This window comes from Polyodon spathula, chromosome 9 (genome assembly GCF_017654505.1).
Source record: "Polyodon spathula isolate WHYD16114869_AA chromosome 9, ASM1765450v1, whole genome shotgun sequence".
Taxonomy (NCBI): domain Eukaryota; kingdom Metazoa; phylum Chordata; class Actinopteri; order Acipenseriformes; family Polyodontidae; genus Polyodon; species Polyodon spathula.
Window position 1 is genome coordinate 28869793 of NC_054542.1, and position 20836 is coordinate 28890628.

The 20836-nt window shown below is 35.8% G+C and overlaps 1 protein-coding gene and 1 long non-coding RNA gene across 2 annotated transcripts; both read right to left on the bottom strand.

Moving 5' to 3' along the window:
• Positions 1-687: 687 nt before the first annotated feature.
• On the bottom strand, positions 688-16696 carry LOC121320617 (cytochrome b-245 heavy chain). Its single transcript, XM_041259100.1, has 13 exons — positions 16547-16696; positions 16355-16447; positions 15859-15969; positions 11666-11750; positions 10804-10949; positions 10048-10229; positions 9370-9499; positions 8646-8738; positions 7166-7419; positions 6084-6246; positions 5253-5399; positions 2179-2303; positions 688-1455 (listed from the first exon to the last, which is right to left on the bottom strand). The coding sequence occupies exons 1-13, from the start codon at positions 16589-16591 to the stop codon at positions 1329-1331; spliced, it is 1701 nt and encodes a 566-aa protein (XP_041115034.1). The 5' UTR covers positions 16592-16696; the 3' UTR covers positions 688-1328.
• Positions 16697-18378: 1682 nt separating this feature from the next.
• On the bottom strand, positions 18379-20427 carry LOC121320336. Its single transcript, XR_005950831.1, has 3 exons — positions 19447-20427; positions 18868-19062; positions 18379-18512 (listed from the first exon to the last, which is right to left on the bottom strand). It is a non-coding gene; the product is annotated as an uncharacterized LOC121320336 (long non-coding RNA).
• Between the last annotated feature and the right edge of the window lie 409 nt (positions 20428-20836).

Genomic DNA, 20836 nt, shown 5'->3' on the forward strand with positions numbered 1-20836 from the left:
AAGCTTTTTTTTAATCTCCATCAACATACCACAGAAAAAAAGAATAACAAATTTGTCACCCCACGCCATCTACAGAACATCATGTCACATATTCATGAAAAAAAAAATAGATTAGCTACTACAACACTTCATATTAGCTGCTCATGTATAGTTTATTTTTAGTTGTTGTGATCACAAGTTTTTGAAGATTCTGATCAATGTGAATTAAAGATTGCTAAATGGCTAATTAAGGAATTAAAGATTGCTAAATGTTGATGCTCATAACATTGATATATATTGTAGACTTTTGCTGAATGTGAAGTATGAAGACTGCTTAAAACTTGCCTGTAATACCAGATTTCAGCAGGCTTTTTTACATGTAGCAAAGCAGCAAATATTAAAATACACAGGAAAAAAAAATGTGTACATATCCCTGCCACGACTGTAAATTCTAAATTTGAAGTATGACAAATAGATGAGGATAATGGCTGCTTAAAACTGCTTTCAAGCCTGTAATACCAGATTTCAGCAGGCTTTTTTACATGTAGCAAAGCAGCAAATATTAAAATACACAGGAAAAAAAAATGTCATGCCTTATTATTGCAGCACAGTGAAAAATGGGACTCCATGTCTTTGATAGTAGATAGGTGAATATGAGCTCCACAAAAAACACATTAGCTGTAACTTACATTTTGGATGTACAAGATCTTGCTGTTTAAATGCTTTATTCTAAAGATTTAGAAAGTGGATTTACACAGTCATTTAAAGTCTATTTCAACTTAAACACTTTAAACAACGAATTATCCGTGTTTTCCTGGTCAGTTTTTTAAGTACATTTATACAAGTCAACATCAGGCTCATCTATACCTACCCACATTTAAATACAGTACAAAATAAAACAAAAAGACACATGTGGCCTTTTATGTCAAGTTTACCAATGCAGGCCATACACAAATAGTAGGGCTACAGTGATAGCTTTGCATCCCAACAGAAAACATTCTGATAAAAGCACAAGTTTAAGTTTGGGTTTTAGAAATGAAATAAAAGCTTAGACTAACTAAACATTGACAAACCAAATAAGCTAAACATTGGAAACCATATTGTGTTACAGTCCAAAACTATGCCATAACATCCTTCAAACCAGTTTGCACACTTTCCCAGATAATTAGCATTACACTTGCAATGAAACAGGTTCAACACACTATTATCTGTACAAGCAATGCACCATGTTGGTCACTGCCAGCATGTTTGCTGTAGGCAGCAGCTCACAGTTGAACAGGCTGAATATTTAAGAACCAAAGCAAGTAGAGGACCCACTCTCCCACTCCACCTCCTAGATCGGGCAGCTGTTAGAAGTTCTCCTTGTTGAAGATGAAGTGCACTCCTCGTGGGTCGGCATCTGAGTGGTTGATGCTCTGCTTGCTCAAGGATTTTGCAAGAACCTCAGGGCCACACAGAAACACTCCAATCCTGGTACTGGTGAAAAACAAACAAAATAAAAACAAAAAACATGCCAATTAAACTAAACTCATGGATGTATCCATTGCCTTATACTCATAACAGACTGTGTTTTATTGCAGTAACTGTGACAAGTTACATCTTTTCCTGTGGAAGAAGAAAATGGGAACCTGCCATGCAATCCGTCAATCCCGGCCTGCTGATTGGGAGTGAACTCTACCAGGTAAACATCGTGGGAGATAAAGTCTGTTCCTTCAGATAAGCCAGATTCAACTAGGACTACTGTCAGTTAATGGAAGAAGGTAACTCACATCCCTCCAAGGCTTCCAGCATCAGTTATGTAAATGGAAAACACATGTAGCATCACAAGTATCCTCTGAACAGGGCTTTATAAAACTTTAGTGGGCTGTATTAACGTAAAAGCATAGCAAAGTATAGTAAAGCATAGTAAATGTTAAAGCATGGCAAATCACAGATTAATAGGTTCAAATACTTAAAGGAAACATGGTAGGTGAATGAAAAGTACAAGCATAGTACACTTCTAAATTACAATGCGAATTTACAAGGTTGAGCTTTTAAAAGGGGGCTGGGGCAGGTATAAGGTATACGGGGTCACTTTAAACAATCAATATATATACAAGGTAAATAAGATGATAGCAACATGTATTCAGATGAGAAAAAACCCCCCAAAAAACAGTATATTTATCAGCTGCAAACGGTCATTTTCTATAATGAGCTTACCCTGGATGGTTGCCTGCAATGGTTTTGAATTCGTTCTCCCAGTTGGGTCGGCCGTAAAGCGTTTTCTGCTTGAGTCCTGTTATCGGATCATTCTCTTCTTCGTGATGGACAGTAAAGTGAACGGCCTTTAAAAAACAAAAACAACAAAGCTTAAACAGACGAATTCAAGCACCTGGAGGGAAACCGTCTCCATAATAAATGAAACTGGTCTTTGAAATATCAGAATATTCTTAATTGAGAATAAAAGCCAAAAGATCAACTGAACAAACGCAGGGCAGTGGTAATATTAATACAATCATTTTAAACCCTTGGTTGGCACGCCTTTAATGGTGTTTAAATTGCCTATGAATGAATACATTTTCCTTTTGCTCAGGCTGGTAATAGAATATGAGTGAATATAACTAACTAAAACAAGTGTGGTAAAGCATTCTCTTATTTGTGACCCCACCCATCTAAAACTACAGTAGCAGCTTCGTTTTTGAAGTCACACACTGCTTCTGCTACTGTCTCTGTATTACGAAATGTGCACACCTGCTATCAATAATATAGCAACAACAGGCCCTCATGTGAAAATGTTAGACCACTTTAATTAGGCATCTTTAATGGGACAGTGCTTTGTCTTTTAAAACCCATATTGATAAAGTTAAATCTTGAATTGTTTTTCTATTTTGCAATAAATTATGTTTTACACATTCCGCTAGGCATACTCTAGTCCAGATGTCTGTTCTTCCAGTACTGGATTATGGTGATGTTGTCTGTAAAATGGCCTCAAAAGCTGCTTTGGAGAAGCTTGATGCTTTATACCATTGTGCTGTAAGATTTATAAATGGTGCTCTTATCTTACTCATCACTGTGATCTTTAGGCGATTGGATCATTGACTTAGGTTAGTTTATAGAACCCTGACTAGTTAACCCCACTATGTCTGCACAACATATTACAGTCCCCTGCTGCAGTTTACAATTTAAGAACAGATTCATTTATTAGATTGGTTCTTCCCAGACTGTCCACTGTTTTTGGGTGTAATTCATTTCAGTCTGCGGCTGCTTATGACTGGAATGAATTTCAAATCAAATTAAAACTAGAATTTTGTTTCGGAGGATGTTTCTAATCGGAATCTGAATTCACTATTGTCTGATGCATGTGTATGTACTTGTTAATGTGTTATTTATTTGCTTATTTATTTTTTCTATATTTTATTTATTTTCTTTGTGCAGCTGTGATGTTTGCCTCTTGGCCAGATCATTGTAAATGAGAATTTGTTCTCAATCTTCATATCTGGTAAAATAAAGATTAAATTAAATGAGAAACCTTAAACAACTTCTAAAAAGTCTCATGCATTTGACCATTTCTCTTACTATTTTAAGTGAATTACATTTTGTTGCCTATTAAAGTCATCAATTAAATTAGACAATCACTAATTTGCCTATTTTGACAATATTCCTAGATTTCCAGTTCCAGTGGTTTGCTTTCATATGCACAGCAAATCAAAGCTAAAGAAGCAAAGGGGTGTTCTAATAAATGTGCACACTACTGTACATATTTGCTTTACTATGTTTCTTTCAAAACTGCACATTTGAGGCCTACATAATGAATGGCTGTGCATAGTGGAGACATCTTATGAAAGTATTTTTTTTAGCTACAATTACTTTTAGTCATCATATACTTTTTTTGTGTTTTTTGCAATGTGAGAAAAGCTGTCATTCACACTAAATAGAAATACCATCCAATTCCATGAAAGCACTGAACGGAAAAAAGCTTTTTTTGTTGTCACTAAACTGTTACCCCCTTGTATGCTGTGTCGTATCCTTGTTTCATTATTCAATAAGTGGGCTGATAGCATGATTAAGCATTTATTTAAGGGAATAGCAGGATGGGTGTTTCACCATGAAAAGAGCCATCCCTATGAGACAAGATCTATGACCGCTGACATAGGTCAATGGAGGCCAGGTGATGGGAGCCATTGACCCCCGAAAGGGAGATGCAGCTGTAAGTGGAGGAAAGAAACTTCACAATGGATGGAGAGTCCCAGCTTTAAGTGATTGAGGATTAAGGAAAAGTAGCATGAAGTTGTGGTTATATAGCAATACCAAACACAAGTCTCGACAAAAGAACCCGTGACAGGAACACATGGGTGTGTGCTTGGCAAACCCAGAGAAAGCATTTATTTTTAAAGTGTAGGTGTGGAATCTGTGAGACCCTCAGGGTAAAGTCTTGTAACCTTTTTGTAGGTTTTACAGGCCTGATGATGGGTTTTTTTTCAACAGGGGTTTGAGATATGTTGTGTGTATACAATCTTTGGGCATAGTTGCGAAAAAAAAAAAAAAAAGCATAAAGACATATTTTATACCATTAGGGAAAGCTGCATTTTTTATTAAGGGTTTTGCAAATGTGTTTTCTGCCACCCCTGTATCCATGGTAACTGTGAATTAGTAAATGGAAAGAACCTATTCAAAATTATAGTTTCAGGTTTCTGCGGGGACAGAAATTCCAGTTAGACATAGCGTTTTTATTTCCTGGAATGTATTGAAGGTGTAGATGATATAAAATTATTTTAGCAGTTCAAACTAAAAAAAAAACACAGACTACAGTTAAAATGAAACTACAAAATGAAACAGAGCGAAAAAATAAGGAACTAGTAACAAATCTAGTAATGCTTGAAATAGCACCTTTCAGCTTTCAACCCCCTTCGATCACTAGTTCTCTTTTCTTAAACATTTACATACTGCACAACAATGCTGCACAGCTATTTTTTGAAGCATGGGTGACCAACCCGGAGGAGAAAGCACAGACTGGAACGTCAAACTGCCTTGAGAGTACAGATGCTTTTAACTGCTGTCTATGGGTGCTATTATTTTTGGAAACAGAAGTGCTTGCTTTATGTGCGGCAATACAGCATACAGTCTTTCCATGTTTAAACATTATATTTATAATTTATCTAGTATGTTTTACCATATCTCTGGGCATTTACAATGCTTACCTATGCTTAACCATGTTTTCACTGCGGTGTATTACACTTATGATTTCATTATGATAAACCTTTATAAATCATATAACAGTGAGAATAAGTTGCTACCTGAGCCTCATCCCAGCCAGTCAGATAGATTCTGTAGCTTAGGAAGTCTGCGTTGCCCCTCTCCAGCATCTGAGTCTCTAGGGACTGCAGTAGATCAGCAAACCACTCAAATGCACTGGTCTCTCTGCACAGCCAGTAGAAGTAGATCTGCAGTTTATAGCAAAGATGTGACAAAATGTAAACATTAGTACTGCAGCGTCACGATCACCAATTGGTGACAAACCAACTTAACAGCTCTCTCACGGATCAGCTCCATCTCATAGCACCCCTTAATGATCTACATGTTTGGTTTCTAAATACAGAAAAACACTGATTATTTGAACACTATGTGAACAACCCACCTGCTGTGTGCAATGTACTTCTGCTCTGTTACCATAGACAATGTGCTGCTCAAGCAGCTTTCAGTACATGGAATCAATTAATGGAATGCATATTTACAGTATGTGTATATCTCTGTGAGTGGAGCAGTGTAGTAATGGTTTTATGACTATGGCAGGGGGCAATATAAAGACAGAGATTATCAGTGCTGCCAAGTGCATGTCTATACATTAAGGTTTACTGCAGTGGTTCCCAGCTCTGGTCCTCCAGACATGTCTGAAATTAAATAACTGAACTGGCTAAGGGTCGATTAATTAAGTTACTGACTAGATTGGAACAAAGCCCTGGACTGAAAAGGACCACTAGTTTACTGTGTAGTAAATGTGTACATTTTCAGATACAATAAATGTACCTAATTTGTATAATATATTTATTTAATTTTACTAAGGTGGTATTCTTCAGACATGCAGAATGGTATTTTTTTAATGGAGCAATCTAGTTTTCACAGCAGACCTTTTTAGGTATTAAACTGGTGTCGTTGTTGAAGTATCTGTACCAGACCGACTTGAGGACAGAAGCAAATGGAGTGACTCCGATACCAGCCCCCACAAGCATGACCACTTCATATCGAAACACATCCTCACTGGCCGTACCAAAGGGTCCATCAACAGCCATTCTGGAAAAGGATACAGGCAGTAAGGGTGAGTTGGGAGGACAGCTGACCCTTTCTCAAATGGTATAAGACTGTTTTCCTTTCCAGTGGGCAAAATTGTTGTTATGGTCTTGTACCATTACAATAACTAACACCACAATGACAATGCAATGGTTCTGTACGAAGAAGTAATGATGGTCCATGAGATTATTAGCAGAATAGGACCACACATAAAAACACTGTAGTTTCCAACTCCAGTAATGCTGTGATCTGCTAATATTTCTGCAAGGTTTTGTTTTTTGTGGGTGTCTTTAATTTTGGTTCCTTCATGACACCAGTCATTGAAATCGATTAACATTTTGTTCTTGTCCAACTTCCCTCTTTCAACATTGAACAATACTAGAACAACTTCCCTCTTCCAAAACCCTCTCCAGTAACAGCAGGAAAAATCACCTTCCATAACAGGGAAACTCTGTCACAATAGTGGGCACTCTGTCTCAACCTTTATCAACTGCATATAGTATTCAAATCTAAGCGGTAATTAAGGCTTATAGGGAAGAACTCATCTGTAACTATTCTCTGGTCATTATGAACATTTTTTCAAATAAATCTAACAAAGATTCCAGAATTTATAAGGCTCCCAAGCTTTCATAGAAAATAGTTTTCAAATACTGAAAACTATATAACACATACACTCCTGTCTAACAATATTATAACACCCAACGACCTTGTTTTGATGCTCACAAAGGCACATTTTCAGGGAGCACTGAAATCATTTGAACAATATAACACTTTAAAAAACAAACAGAACAATAATTCAACTGCTCCTTCCTACAACTATGTTGTTTCCTGTTAGTTTTATAGTGTAGTGTTACAGTTGTCTTTGCCTTTGCACCTGCTACACTACAGACTTCATTAAAGAATAACGTAACCTAATGATTACTTTGGCAGCTTCCATGCTTCTTGGAACTCCTTTTTTTCACCCCCACAAGCCTCAAACAGCTGCTGTGTCCAGTCGCCAACGATTCGGATGTGAACACTGAAGTGATCTTCTTCCGGGGCAGACGTCAGGGTGAAGGGGTGCCACTCCAGCGGGGAGACAGAGGGGCACTGAAGGTTAACATACTGGCCAACCTCCATCTTGAACCCCTTCTTCTTCATCTGCAGCTCAAGTGTTTTGGAAGGATGAGTAACCACCTGCAACACAACAACGTATAAAGAAACAGAAACAGCGGCTATAACACTGTCAATTGGGTATAGGGCCACCAAGGGCAGCTGAGACTGTAAAGATTCATCACACTGTGTCTGTGCCATGCTTATTTTTTTATAATTTGTGCTTTCTTGCCAATCAAGCCCATGGTATTAGCCCACTATAAAAGTGTGGCAGAGGGTATGAAATGGGTTACCTACTCATGTTGTTGATGTTGTATCGTTAGGATCCTTTAAAACCTGATTTGATAACATTTTGAGATCAACCAGTTACTTGGAACTGGATGAACACTTGTTTATACATTTTACCATGACTAACACCTTAATGGCAACAGACAGATTTGTTTTATGTTACAGTATACATGTACTAAAGTTTGCATGATAAATTCATATGCTGAAGAACAGTCATTAAAAAAAAGTGCACAATACACATCTCATTGTGTTTGAGTGCGGGTCAGGACTAACACAAAAGTGATGCTGCTTTACAATCTTGCTTTGCTTTTGTTTTTTGAATTATAAAATTCTTGGAGTTTACACTTGTACATTATTAACTCTTCAAAACATAAGGCTGGAAAACCAGAACTAAATTGACTAAATAGGGTTGAGGTTAAAATAACAACATTTAAATAATAAGGCATATCTGCTAGCAACTATCTTATCTAAAACCACAAGAAAAGGTTTTGGTTAATATGGAACTATAGAAAAAGTTTAAAAAAAAAAAAAAAAAACAACCACCCTATCCTACTTGCACGTTGTCCTTGTACACCCGGGTCAAAAGGACACCATTCAAAGGTCTCATATAAAATGGATTACACCATCAATATGTCTCCATTCCCTGATGATTTATTCATTGAAAGTTTTCTCCTCATCGTACAATAAATTCAACCTATTCCTAGTCATTACAAAAAGTGTTTAGAGTTCAGATAATGTTAGGTTAGCCTCCTCTAAAATGTATTCACACTATATATACACAAGTGGTTGTGTACTTACAATGTAGCCACATACAATTGCAGTGTATTTACATTGTTATCAATGTTTAAATGTATAGAAACGCTTAAAAGCGCTTTGGAGTTCAATGACAATAGACTACTTTTGTTTTATGCAGAACAAAAGTATGCACTTTGGAAACCTTAATTGAATATGGAACTGTCTGCATTTAAAGCAACAAACCAAATAAAACTGCTAATTTTGACCAAGTAAAGTTCAATACAAACCTTTGTGATGACAACTTTCTGTTTTGAGCGCCAGAATCTCACCAACCTTTCAAACACGTACAAAACCATGGGGCCAATCACCCACTTCCATGTCTAAAATCAACAATAAAAAACTTAATGAATTTACAGTTTATTTTGTATTATTTATTTATATTATTGCATCAGTCGTTTGTATAAAATTACATCATATTAAAATCTACAATGCTTAGTTAGAATACTGCATAGGGTGCTGTATTATACAAGTGAATATCCACCACATGAGATCAGTTATATGTTATATCTTACACACCATATACTACATTGTTTATAATATAGTTAAATAAAGAACACATACATTATATATATATATATATATATATATATATATATATATATTATATATATATAATATATATATATATATATATATAGAGAGAGAGAGAGAGAGAGAGAGAGAGAGAGAGAGAGAGAGAGAGAGAGAGAGAGAGGGTGAGAAAGACACAATAATGCATGGGTTAGTGAGTGATATATGAGAATCTAATGCCCAATCAGTGCTACATGAAACCAGAGTGCATTATGTTATTGAATGGTGATGTAATCTCAGTAATATGCACAGTCTTTACATGGCTTTGTTAAGGTTTTATTGATAACATTTTTTGTTATATATTTATACTAAGACATATGCTCAAACTGACTGGGCTGTAGTTTGTTTTGAGTATAAATACAAATAACCAATAGTACATACCATTGGAGGGTTTCCTGTGAACTCAGGTATGGGACATTCAGGGACCTTCCCCCAGTTTTTATATTGAGCTGCACAGTCGCTTGGTTTGTTTAGAAGAACGCTTATTGCAGTTTGGCCACGTATTATTTCCCTAAAGACCAAACACAAAACAAAATGATATGAGATGAAAGTGATTTAAAAAGCACAGAAGAACCTAACTCTCAAAACTTAAGTGTATGAACCACTAAGGAACTTTCAAGCCTGCTATATTGTAAAATGCAACCAATTGAATTGATTTTCTCAGAGCCAATCACCACTTTACACCCAGGAGTTTGACAGTAAATATTGACGAGCTACTGGCCTCTGGAAGACAAAGGTCAGCCATGCAGGTGTCTGAGTTCCCTGGGCACATGTAGAGGGGAGGTGACGGATCCCCAGACAAGAACGACAACCGACAACTTGGCATAGCCAGAAACCTGCTCCCCCTGACTACCCTAACCTTGGTAATTTAGCAAATTGAAACGGATGATTTCTCAACTTATCATAATATATATGATATATATATAGGGATATTTATTTATATCATATACATTGTTATTCATTTAAACCTTTTGGGCACATTAAAAAAATGACAGCCATCAACCCAGTGGCGGCTGTGGTTGGTATCTGGGTTCTGGAACACTACTTAAATTGACATACCCGACTCCATGAATGACCAGCCCAATGAAAAAGATGACAAAGAGATGATGGGTAAACCAGAAGACCTCAAAGTAAGACCTCCGGATGACCTCCATGGATGACGTAATAATTAAGATTAAAGCTAAAGTAATGGCAACTCCACTTAGACCAGCCACGGTTGTGAAAACCACAAGTGTTGGATTCTTTAAGAGGAAAATCAAATTGTTAATCATCATAACAGTGAAATGTAACTGCCAAAATCATCATATATGTCACTCACTGATTGCTGAAGTGGTCCTTTGAAAAAGGGTTCTCCATTGACAGATAGTCTTATACATACAGGTGGGGGTCTGTTCAATCGATCTTAGCAGATGCAGGTCCCAATGCCACTTCCTTTCAGAACTGACATGTACTGTTACGAGTTGTAATAAAACATCCCTATTTGAATTTTTTCAGTGGTGGGGGTATTAAGAGGTGACCCTTCTTTGGAATGCACCATGCATTCTTTTAAAAACTCTTTTACCAGTCATACAAAGACATCAACAGGAAGAACTATTGACTCTACTAGTCCTGCTAGATATTATCCTATCCTCACGAAGTGTCAGTTTTTTGCTTGCAAGTGAATTAGCATGAGATAAACATACTGGTAGAAGGAGTTCTCCTGAGTGGTTACTGACTGGTTGTCTTTGATACAGATTTAGTTACACGGTATTGCAGGTGAAACTATACCTTGTAAATGTACATTGGAAAAAAAAACAAAAAACCCCACAAACTTACTGTTTCTTTTGTTCTTATGGGGTTTAAATAGGGCCTATTATCTCCACTGCCAATCTGTGAAAGCACATATGCAATAGTTTCATTTTGTTCCAACTGGGCATCCATGAACCTCTCAAAGTTAAATAAATGCGCTATAATGTGTATAGCTGTGGACAAAAAAATAGCCATGTTAGAGACATGTTATTATAAACCCTATATCTCATCACATAACATTAAAATATGCAATGGATTCCAGGTATAAGTTGCTGTATTTATATTGTTATAACACAAATTACATGGTCTACCATTTTGGGAGTATACAGGACCTAGTTTAAATCATTTTTATCATGTAACTCTAACCTTTTCAAGCTTGTAATTAGTGAAAAATAAATGTAAATGTATATTGAATGTATAGACTATTCATCCCTTGAATAGATCATTTTTGAACAGAAATGCCCATACATTAAGAAATGTTTGGGAATGAAGAAAGGCCACTCAAGGTTTGTATCTTCATAGCATATCAGTTGTCCCTACCACATTTGAATCACACATTATTATAAAAGATCCCTGGAATCCTTGCCATTGAATTTCATTTGTGATTAACACTATACACATTGTGGGTTCTTTTTATCTATCCATCGAAACACAGTTAAAACACAATGGGGCTTTAGTAATATGTGGGTGCGACCAGCAAGGCTTTAGTAATATGTGGGTGCGACCAGCAGTGCTCAACATTACAACTATAAACAAGGTACTGACTCATTCTGAACAGTGTTTGATTTGTGATAAACACTGTGGACTAACAATAGAAAACCTTATTACAATAAAGTGAGTGAGTGCATTAGGGATTTAATCTAAAAGAAATTAAAGACAACAACTTTACCAGTGTGAAAGGCTATCATGTAAGCAACCAGTTTGTGAAAGGTGATGTTTCTATCCAGCTGTCTTGTAATACTCCGACTGCAGCACTTAAAAACAAACAAACAAACAAAAAAAAGTTTATACAAAAAAATCCCAATGGTATTTCAATGGCTATAAACCACACAAGCTTCTATCCATCTTTGTTGGGTGTTATAGCTTAAAGAGTAAGTAGTGGGGTTCCGAAAAATGTAGCGCTGTCCCCACGTTTTGCTACAACTATTTAAATAACGTACGTTATTAGTAAAGTATGTTCTTGATTATCATTGTAACATATTATTTAATTTAAAAATGTTCACTGTTCTATCAGGTATGCAGCCCGCATAGTGGGGCGGATACTAAAATTATGCTTTTATTTATCACACTCCATAACTCGCAAAGTAAGTAGGTTTTGGAGGTCATTGTCACACTGGTAGATTACGGCATCCTTCTAAGGATTGTTGGAAACCTTTGACTTTTGACCTCCAGGTCAAGGTCATAGAATACCAATCTGATTCTCTCTTTTTTACTTTGTCATGACAGCAGTAGAACCGATTAATCAGATTTGGATACATTTTTTTTGACTGTATCACCTCAGTATGAACTTGGTTCCTATTACCTTTGAAGTAAATCTGTTAATAGGTCAAAATAGTCTTTTTTCGCCTCTCAAAGTACCACTGACCAAATCCACTGTTCCAACAATGACCTGCTCAGGATTCACATACATTGGACAGGAGTTCATTGCACAATAATAATAATAATAATAATAATAATAATAATAATATTATTATTATTATTATTATTATTATTTATTATTATTATTATTATTATTATGTTGTTTTTTTATGGTACATTTTCTCAGTCTTGGTGTAATAATAATATACAATGCAGTTAACTGCACAGTAAAATAAATTTTAGTAAGGAAAATATATAATAATTGAATGCTGGGACTAATATCAATATTTTTTACATGTATTTGAAGGGGTAAAAATGTCTGTGTCAGTCAGAAATGAGAAATACATATTACAACCTGTTTCTAAATTAGCAATATAAAAAAATAACTTTGTGTGGGATTTGTATAGATACACAAACAGAAGATCAACCAGCTACTCTTGGTCTCCTATTTACTGCTAGCTGTCAATAAAACAAGTCCAGATGAAACTGTAACTACTGTAGGCATCCTTTGTTTTGTAATTTCTTCACAAGAGCAAAGGCAAGTCTTTCTTACTTCTGGGAAATATTTCCACTTTAATAACACTGTGCAAATTAACACATACTCAAATACATCCTGAACAGATATCTGAACATGAAAATACCATGTTTGTTCCAGCAGTATAATATATGTTACATGGATAGAATCAGTGTTCTATAAAGTACAGTGTCTAGTATGTCTTATGATATGTATTATTATAATATACATTATGCATTTCATGTAATGGTCTGTCACACACTACACTGTGAACATGGTAACTGCCTTGGTTTTGTATCAATCTTCACCAAGCTTTTTATTCAATCCTAGCCTCCTATGTTTTGGGTTGCATTTCACTATAATCTTTCACTCCCTGTCCTCTTACTGCATGATTATGAGGACCCTTTCTTAATGCCTGCACTGGGTTTCATCAAATGTAATGGCTGCAGATACCGGAATACATGATTCTAGTTAATAATTGTGGACAACTCCTTATATCAACAGATACATTTTGTACATTAAAGTACTTCTCTATTTACATTTAGTTATCTTATATACTTATTTATTTTGTTCATTCAAATGTTTGAATTGAATAATTCAGGAAGGATTTTTAAAAATGTGAAAGGCAAGAAATGGTGCCTTTCTTTGGTGGTGGACATTGTCATGGTGGCATTTTATTATTATTTCTTATTTTATAATAGTCTGATAAATAGATCTAAGATATGTGTTTTATTGTAGTTTTCAATATTATACAATATTCTTTCCCATGATAATATTTTCGGACACATCCACAAACACTCAATTATAAATCTTATGTTGGCAAAACTGTTAAAAAAACAATAACTGTGTGCAATTCTACCCATAGACCATGTTTATTAGTTTACATCCCTTCATGTAAAAAGGTGACTAGTTGGAATTATTCTTCAGGATAGCCCTAATTGGGTCAAACTAATCGAAAAAATAAATAAATAAATAAAAATAAATAGTGCAGTAACCTAATAAATACATGTAGACCTAGGCTTATAAATAAAACCATCCAATTTATTTCTTTATTTCTTTAAATTTCAAAACCCGGAAAGCAGTCCCTGTGGAAGATATGATTTTATTCAACATAAACACCCATCGCAACCTTTCCAAATAATCAGCTTTAGATTTCAATAGTGTATGAAAGGGAACTAGATTAAACTGAAAAAAAAAAAAAAAAAAAAACTCCTGCAACCATAAAGACTACCGTAGAAGACAGCAAAGGTAAAAGCACAATGTCTAGACTTATTCAAGTATCTGAGAATAAAAAAGTAAAAAATAAGTATAAAATATATATATATATGTATATATATATACACACACACACACACATATTGTTATATTGTTTGCATTTGAAACACGACACAGAAAACTTAGATTTGCATAGATAAACATGCAAAAATACACTGCTACTGTATTGCCTGTGGTTTCATTATCCTATTGCAAATATGCACCTGTTTTTTTTTTTTTTTTTAATTTCTTGAGCTTTCACACTTCCTTATACATATTTATTTATGGCACAGTACATGGCACACCAGCGTGTATCATCCCACCACTGTACATCTACAAGTTTCTGAATCTTATGGGAAGTCTGGTCCCTCATACTCTCCAGAAAGTACAAAATATGGAATATCAGCATCATGTTTTTGGGGGTCCGTGAATTTGGGTGAATATAATGTCAAAGCATTTGAGGTAATCATTTCGCAATGAAGTCAATTTAGCTTACAATGATTAATTATGTATTATTGACCTTTGAAACATACCTGAAAAGAGTTTTATCGATACAGTAATTTAACCATATGATAGCATTTTCGTAATTCTTTTCTCCAACCTGTTTTTTTTTTTTTTTTTTTTTTTACAAAACTACAGTAGAACCAAACTACTAAGTAACTCTGAAATTGTTTCCTCAATATGTTCTCTTTCTTTCTTTCTTTCTTTCTTTCTTTCTTTCTTTCTTTCTTTCTTTCCATACACAAAAACCCAGCATTACTAAAGATACAGTAAAGAGGAAATTATTTAATGCAAATCGCATCCCTTTAATAGAACTATCAATTCCCTTTTCACCTGTTCATGTTGGGTGATGTAGTCTGAATTTCAAAAAGAGGTGATAATAGAGAGGAACGTGACAGTTGATTCTGTAACAGGAATCTGAGGGGCTTTACCCAGCCCACGATAGTTTAGAAAGATTTAGCTAATGTGCAAGACTGTTACATTTAAATAACTATGACTGGAAACGGACAACATTGAACACATGCTTCGAGATTCATTTTATTTACATTCATTCGATGTATTAACATTATTACTGGTCCTCCTGTTACTATGCTGATTGCTAATGTAGACTACATGTTCTGACTGGAGCTAGACAATGGGAGTGAGCTTGAACTGCACGAAGGGAGAAAAAAATAATTGTTTTTCTATTGCAGCATCTATTAAAACATCTGCGCATTCTAACATTAAAAAAATACAATCAGGGGGGCAGAATCAAGGGACACCAGTGATACTACAGGGGAACTTTAGTTTCCCGACAAGAGGTGCACCCCCAGAGGCATTCTTATCTGTACAAAATGTGAAACTCTTTGCTCTGAACAAATAACAATGATAAATACTTAAATAATGTAGATGTAGCTTCAAAGCAGATTTATTTTTTATTTTTACTGTATCGCTTTTATGATATTTGGCAGTTTCTTAAATAATTGTTTAAGTCTTTGGTAAGGTGCTTTCACTTGAGTTTTGGAACTATTCTTTCGTTCTAGCTGCCACATGTAGCACAGTGTCTTTATACCAGGGCAGGTAGTGTACAGGTACAGATGTATTGCCAGCAATATAAAAGTAAACTTAATGTAAAGGTAGCTGATCAGTAACATATAGTTTACAGTTTTTAGGCAACTAGAACTGAAGAGCAGCTCTGAACCAACATAAAAGCACGTTAACATAAACAAAAAAACACAACACAATATCTTTCTTACTTGACAAGACCCTCTGAGGAAGGACAGCAAATTTCTGCAGACTGGTAGGAGGATAAGCATGCAGTTGAAATTCAGACAGGCTGCCGGAGCCCGGGCCCAGGATAAGGCATCCTAGAAAGGTACAATGAAGCAGCATGTATTTAGCAATAAAAATGTAATAGTTGGACTCTGAATTACTGTACATGAAGTAAATACAGAGCTGTACTTAATCATTTAACTGTAATACTTCTGGTATAGCGGAATCAAACACTTTTTTCCCCTGAAAGTGTATTTTATTTTTTTAAATTCTAAAATGGCATTGGTTAATTTAAATTCTAACACAAAAATTAGAGAATTGTTACACAAAATATGTTTCCAATTTTACTTTGATTTACTAGCGTTTAAGCCTATTGCTCCAAAAGGATTTAATCTGCATTTGTCAGACAGGCTGCTTCTTGGTTTGCAGTTTGACGAATAACAGAATAAGAACTAAAAATATATACAAAATCGTACTTACTCCAACCAGGACTCTTGTGTAGTAGAACCGTTCATTTAGGTAGACTATATAATAATATATGAAGAGGAATATATTGATCCCAAGCCATACCAACTGAAACAAAAGAGATGTGCAGGTGTATTGCTAACACGTCCATACTTTAAACCATGATAAAAAATAACAATTATAAACATGCATTTTACTAATACTTACAATGACTAAGATGGAAAGTCCCTCGTTTACCACCCAGTTGCCCATGCTGAAAGGAAATAGACTGATTCTGGTGCTCAGCACTGCAGCTGGTGATATAACTGCCTCAAAAGGAAATGAAAAATAGTAGTGGTTTAATTGCCTTCCCTTACATTGATACTAATGTGTTTGAACATTCCTCTAGTTCAGAGAGTTCTGTTTATTTGAGTGAGTTGCTCACAAGGACTCAGTCATTAAACACAAGGTTAATTTCCATAACCTTTGGTCACCCTTTGCCAAAATAATCAGTGAATGCATGCAAATGAAAATGATAAGTTTTGCACAATTACTTCTGATAATAACTATTGTGAGAACCGCACAAACAGACAAACTTACGGTTTCATAATGTACATTTATTAAAGTTGAACTCTCATGGAGTAAAATGACTGGTATATAGAGTTACGCATTGCTAATACAGCTTTCACACTTGGACTACTCTCATCCCAGAAGAACAATGATGCTACTCAATAGCTTGAGTAAAAGAAAGGGCCTGAAGCCAGCTGTCCACAGCTTTCCAGCAATGGAAAAAATACATCAATCCTGTTGCAAACAATAGTGTCACTGTATCACTTAAGTTGAAAATACCAACAAAACAAAAAAAAACAAAAACAAAAAACAAAACAAAAAAAAAAACATGACTGCTGTGTTAAACAAGGAGTGTAGGGCTTATATCAAGAGTATAAGTCAAAAGGATTGCTTATGAAACCTCTGATGAACAACAAAACTCCAGTAATGTGTTGCCTGACATCTGGTGGGGAGAGGTATAATTACACCATAATCGTTCAGTATGAGAGAAGCATTTTCCTAATTTTACCTTAAATTATAGATTCATATCATATTAGTATTTTTTGTCATTATATAGTAAATCTTGTACAAATGGTTAATTATGAATAAACACCTGAAAGGAACTGTTATCAACTTGCTCATTATGTGTATGCGTGTAATTCTCTTATTACTGGAATCATAGCTAGCATAGTGTAAAATGATATTCACACAATGACATAAAGGTGTCAGTTATAATTACTTTGTTAACACTTACTTCAGGTATCGATATTAGGCTAATATTGAGCGGAAAAGCCTGTTTGCCTGATTTGAAAGGGACCCTTGTACTGTAGAAAGTGGTCAATAGAAATATCGGCCTGCTCCCACCACCACTTAACATGCTGCATATTTGTATTTCATTAAAAAAAAACAAAAAAACAGAACCCCACACATTTCTAAGAACGGTATCTTTTTATTGACAAACCAGCAATAAAATAATCTGAAGAGCTGGTAAAGCTCAAGACTGTGCTTGAGGGCCACAGTTCTCAGTGGTTTAAGGAGGTTGTCCGTCCAGCATGTGATCATCACATCAGATATAATGTAATAGATGATCGTTGCTGTGGTGTCCTGCTGTCTCAGTCCAAGCGATGCAGGACCATTCTGAAATAATATAACCAATTACCTATCATTTTTTTTCAATGTTTTATATATATATATATATATATATATATATATATATACATAATAATATTATATATATATATATATATATATATATATATATATATATAATATATATATATATAAGGAAATAAAGTGATCCTAATACAATGATATTGTCGTTCAAGCTGCGATGACTTTTCGAAGAGGTAGGCCATGGCAATCCGGCCTGAATCAATAAAATAACGATTTCTATCTATTCATCCAATCATACTCATCTTTTTAACTGATTATTCTTCTATATTAAGTAATCCTGCCCATTAATGGTCCCCATGAGGAACACACACAGTAAATAGAACATGACTTACATTATCTGTAGGATCCAGCTCCTCATCCAAAGGAAGAAGCTCCACTTGATCCCTGTTTACACCCATGGATGGCAGCAAAAAAGAAGGTTTCTTCTTCTCTGCACATTCCACCACGCGTGACTCAGGACGGCCAGTGGATTCTGAAAAACAATACAACAAATTAACTTATTAAGTTTACAAATAAAGTCTGTCTGGGCAAATTTGAAAATATTATTTCAGGTGGCTTGACATGGACTGTTTGACCTATAAAAATTCTCTCTCAACTGATCAGCTAGATCAGTTCATTTTAAAGCAGGTGAGATTTCTGTTTGATTAGTTAATTAGTAGTTCAAATGCTTTTTTGTTGTTGTGTTTAACCCAGTTCTGTTTCTCTTGATTTCTATCTATTCATCCAATCATAATCATCTTTTTAACTGATTACACTTCTATATTAAGTAATCCTGCCCCTTAATGGTCCCCGTGAGGAACACATACAGTAAACAGAACATGACTTACGTTAGCTGTGTGATCAAGCTCCTACTGTTTACACCCATGGATGGCAGCAAAAACGAAGGCTGCTTCTTCTCTGCACATTCCACCACGGGTGACTCAGGACGGCCAGTGGACAACAAAGAGGCTAAACTTGGTTCCTATTGATACCCATGGACAGCACAATCCGCCACGGGTGCTTTCAGAACAGCCAGTGGATTCCTTAAAAGAATGTAACCAATTACCTATCTTAAGCGTTTTAAGAACATTTATAAGGCAGTACAATAGAGATCTTTCTGAGCTTATTTGAAAACATTTAAATTCTTATTTCTGAGATGCATGATAATATAAAAAAATGGTATCAATTAAGTTGGATTACTTGATTTTTGAGCTACTTCATCCAACAATAAGACGTGAAGCTAAAATGCACCGTGTGCGAGATGACATGACAATACAGTGACATCACTGCTTGATGTCACTGTTATTGTCATATAGCTGTGACATCATTGCTTGATAAAACTGCGCATAAGCAACTTTTCTATGAACTTAGATGGGAAGATTTTTTCTTCTTTTTTTAACTATTGAAAAAATAAGTCTTTTTATTACCTGATTGTCTTCGTTGTCCAGGTTTCTGATAGGTGCGTTGGTTAATGGTGGGGTTCCTTTTGGGAATAAAGGATTTACAAAATGCCTGGATTCATGACAATGTTTGATTTAGATTTAGAGTGCCCAATCAGTCAGTTATTATGCCAATTTGAAATGCCCAAATATTATTTTCCCAATTTGAAAGGCCTGGATATTCACCCTATTTTGAAATGCCCAATATTTCTCCCTAATTTAAAATGCCCAATTTCAGTGTCACCTCACTGCAGCAACCCACATACTGACCACGGAGTCTAGCCAATCGCAACGTTACACCTGACGAACCTAAGCAGCGAATGTGGCCAAGCTATTGAACCGTGGAAGGAAAGAGTTACAGTAAGCTTGGCAGGTCTCTGCCCGCTCTCGTCAGGTGCCTGCCCAGGGGTTGCTGTGGCACAGTGAGGTGAACCAACCCCATCCGATTTTCCCTCCCTAACCCGTGGGAGCGCAGTGGCCAATGATGCGCTCAATAAGGGTCCCCAGCCAAGATCGGCAACTTGACGCAACCAGGATTTGAATTAGCAAGCTTCCGATTGCATGACACCACCTGCACTCCACAAGGCAGTGATTTTACTAGGTGAGTCACTGAGGACCCTATAGGGGAATGGGGGCTTAAACAAAGTCAAGTGAGTCGCAGCTGACAAGACTTAGACTATCAGTGTCTGTAATGTCAGGCTGGTCATCACTGAAATCTCCAGCTGCCTCAGTGTCCTTATCGGCAGGTTCTTCCTCCTTGGAGACCACCACTGCAGGTGGCTGCCAGTCAGGCTGCACCGTTTTGTAGAATAGGTTTGATGTCGCTATTCTGCTTAACAGGCACCGGCGATAGAGGACCAGCAGAGGATGCTGTTCACAAGTTAAAAAAACAAAAAAAAGAACTTGATTTCTTAAAAACTGCTCTTCTACTAAACTGATATAAACATGTGTCATGAGGGATCTATAACGTTCTTGAATCAGAAGCAATGGTGCACTCACTGTATAATGATATTTTGAATGTACAGCAACTGCATTAGACTAAAATTCAAACCATTAAAAAAAACACACACAAAAAATATATATATATATATATATATATATATATATATATATATATATACACACACACACACACACACACACACACACTGTATGACAAATGTACTGAACCCTTTAAAGGTCCCAATGAGAAATACAAATTAAGATCTTGATTTACATTTGCTGTCTTGTCTGGCTTATCATCCTCTTTGTCCCACCGATAAGGAGCCGGCTCCACTGGGTTTCTCTTCTGGCGCCTGGCAGGAAGCTTGAATGACATTTTCCTCTGCTCTGCGCATTTCATTTGATGTTTTTGAGCAGCAGTCAGAGGTGTCTGAAA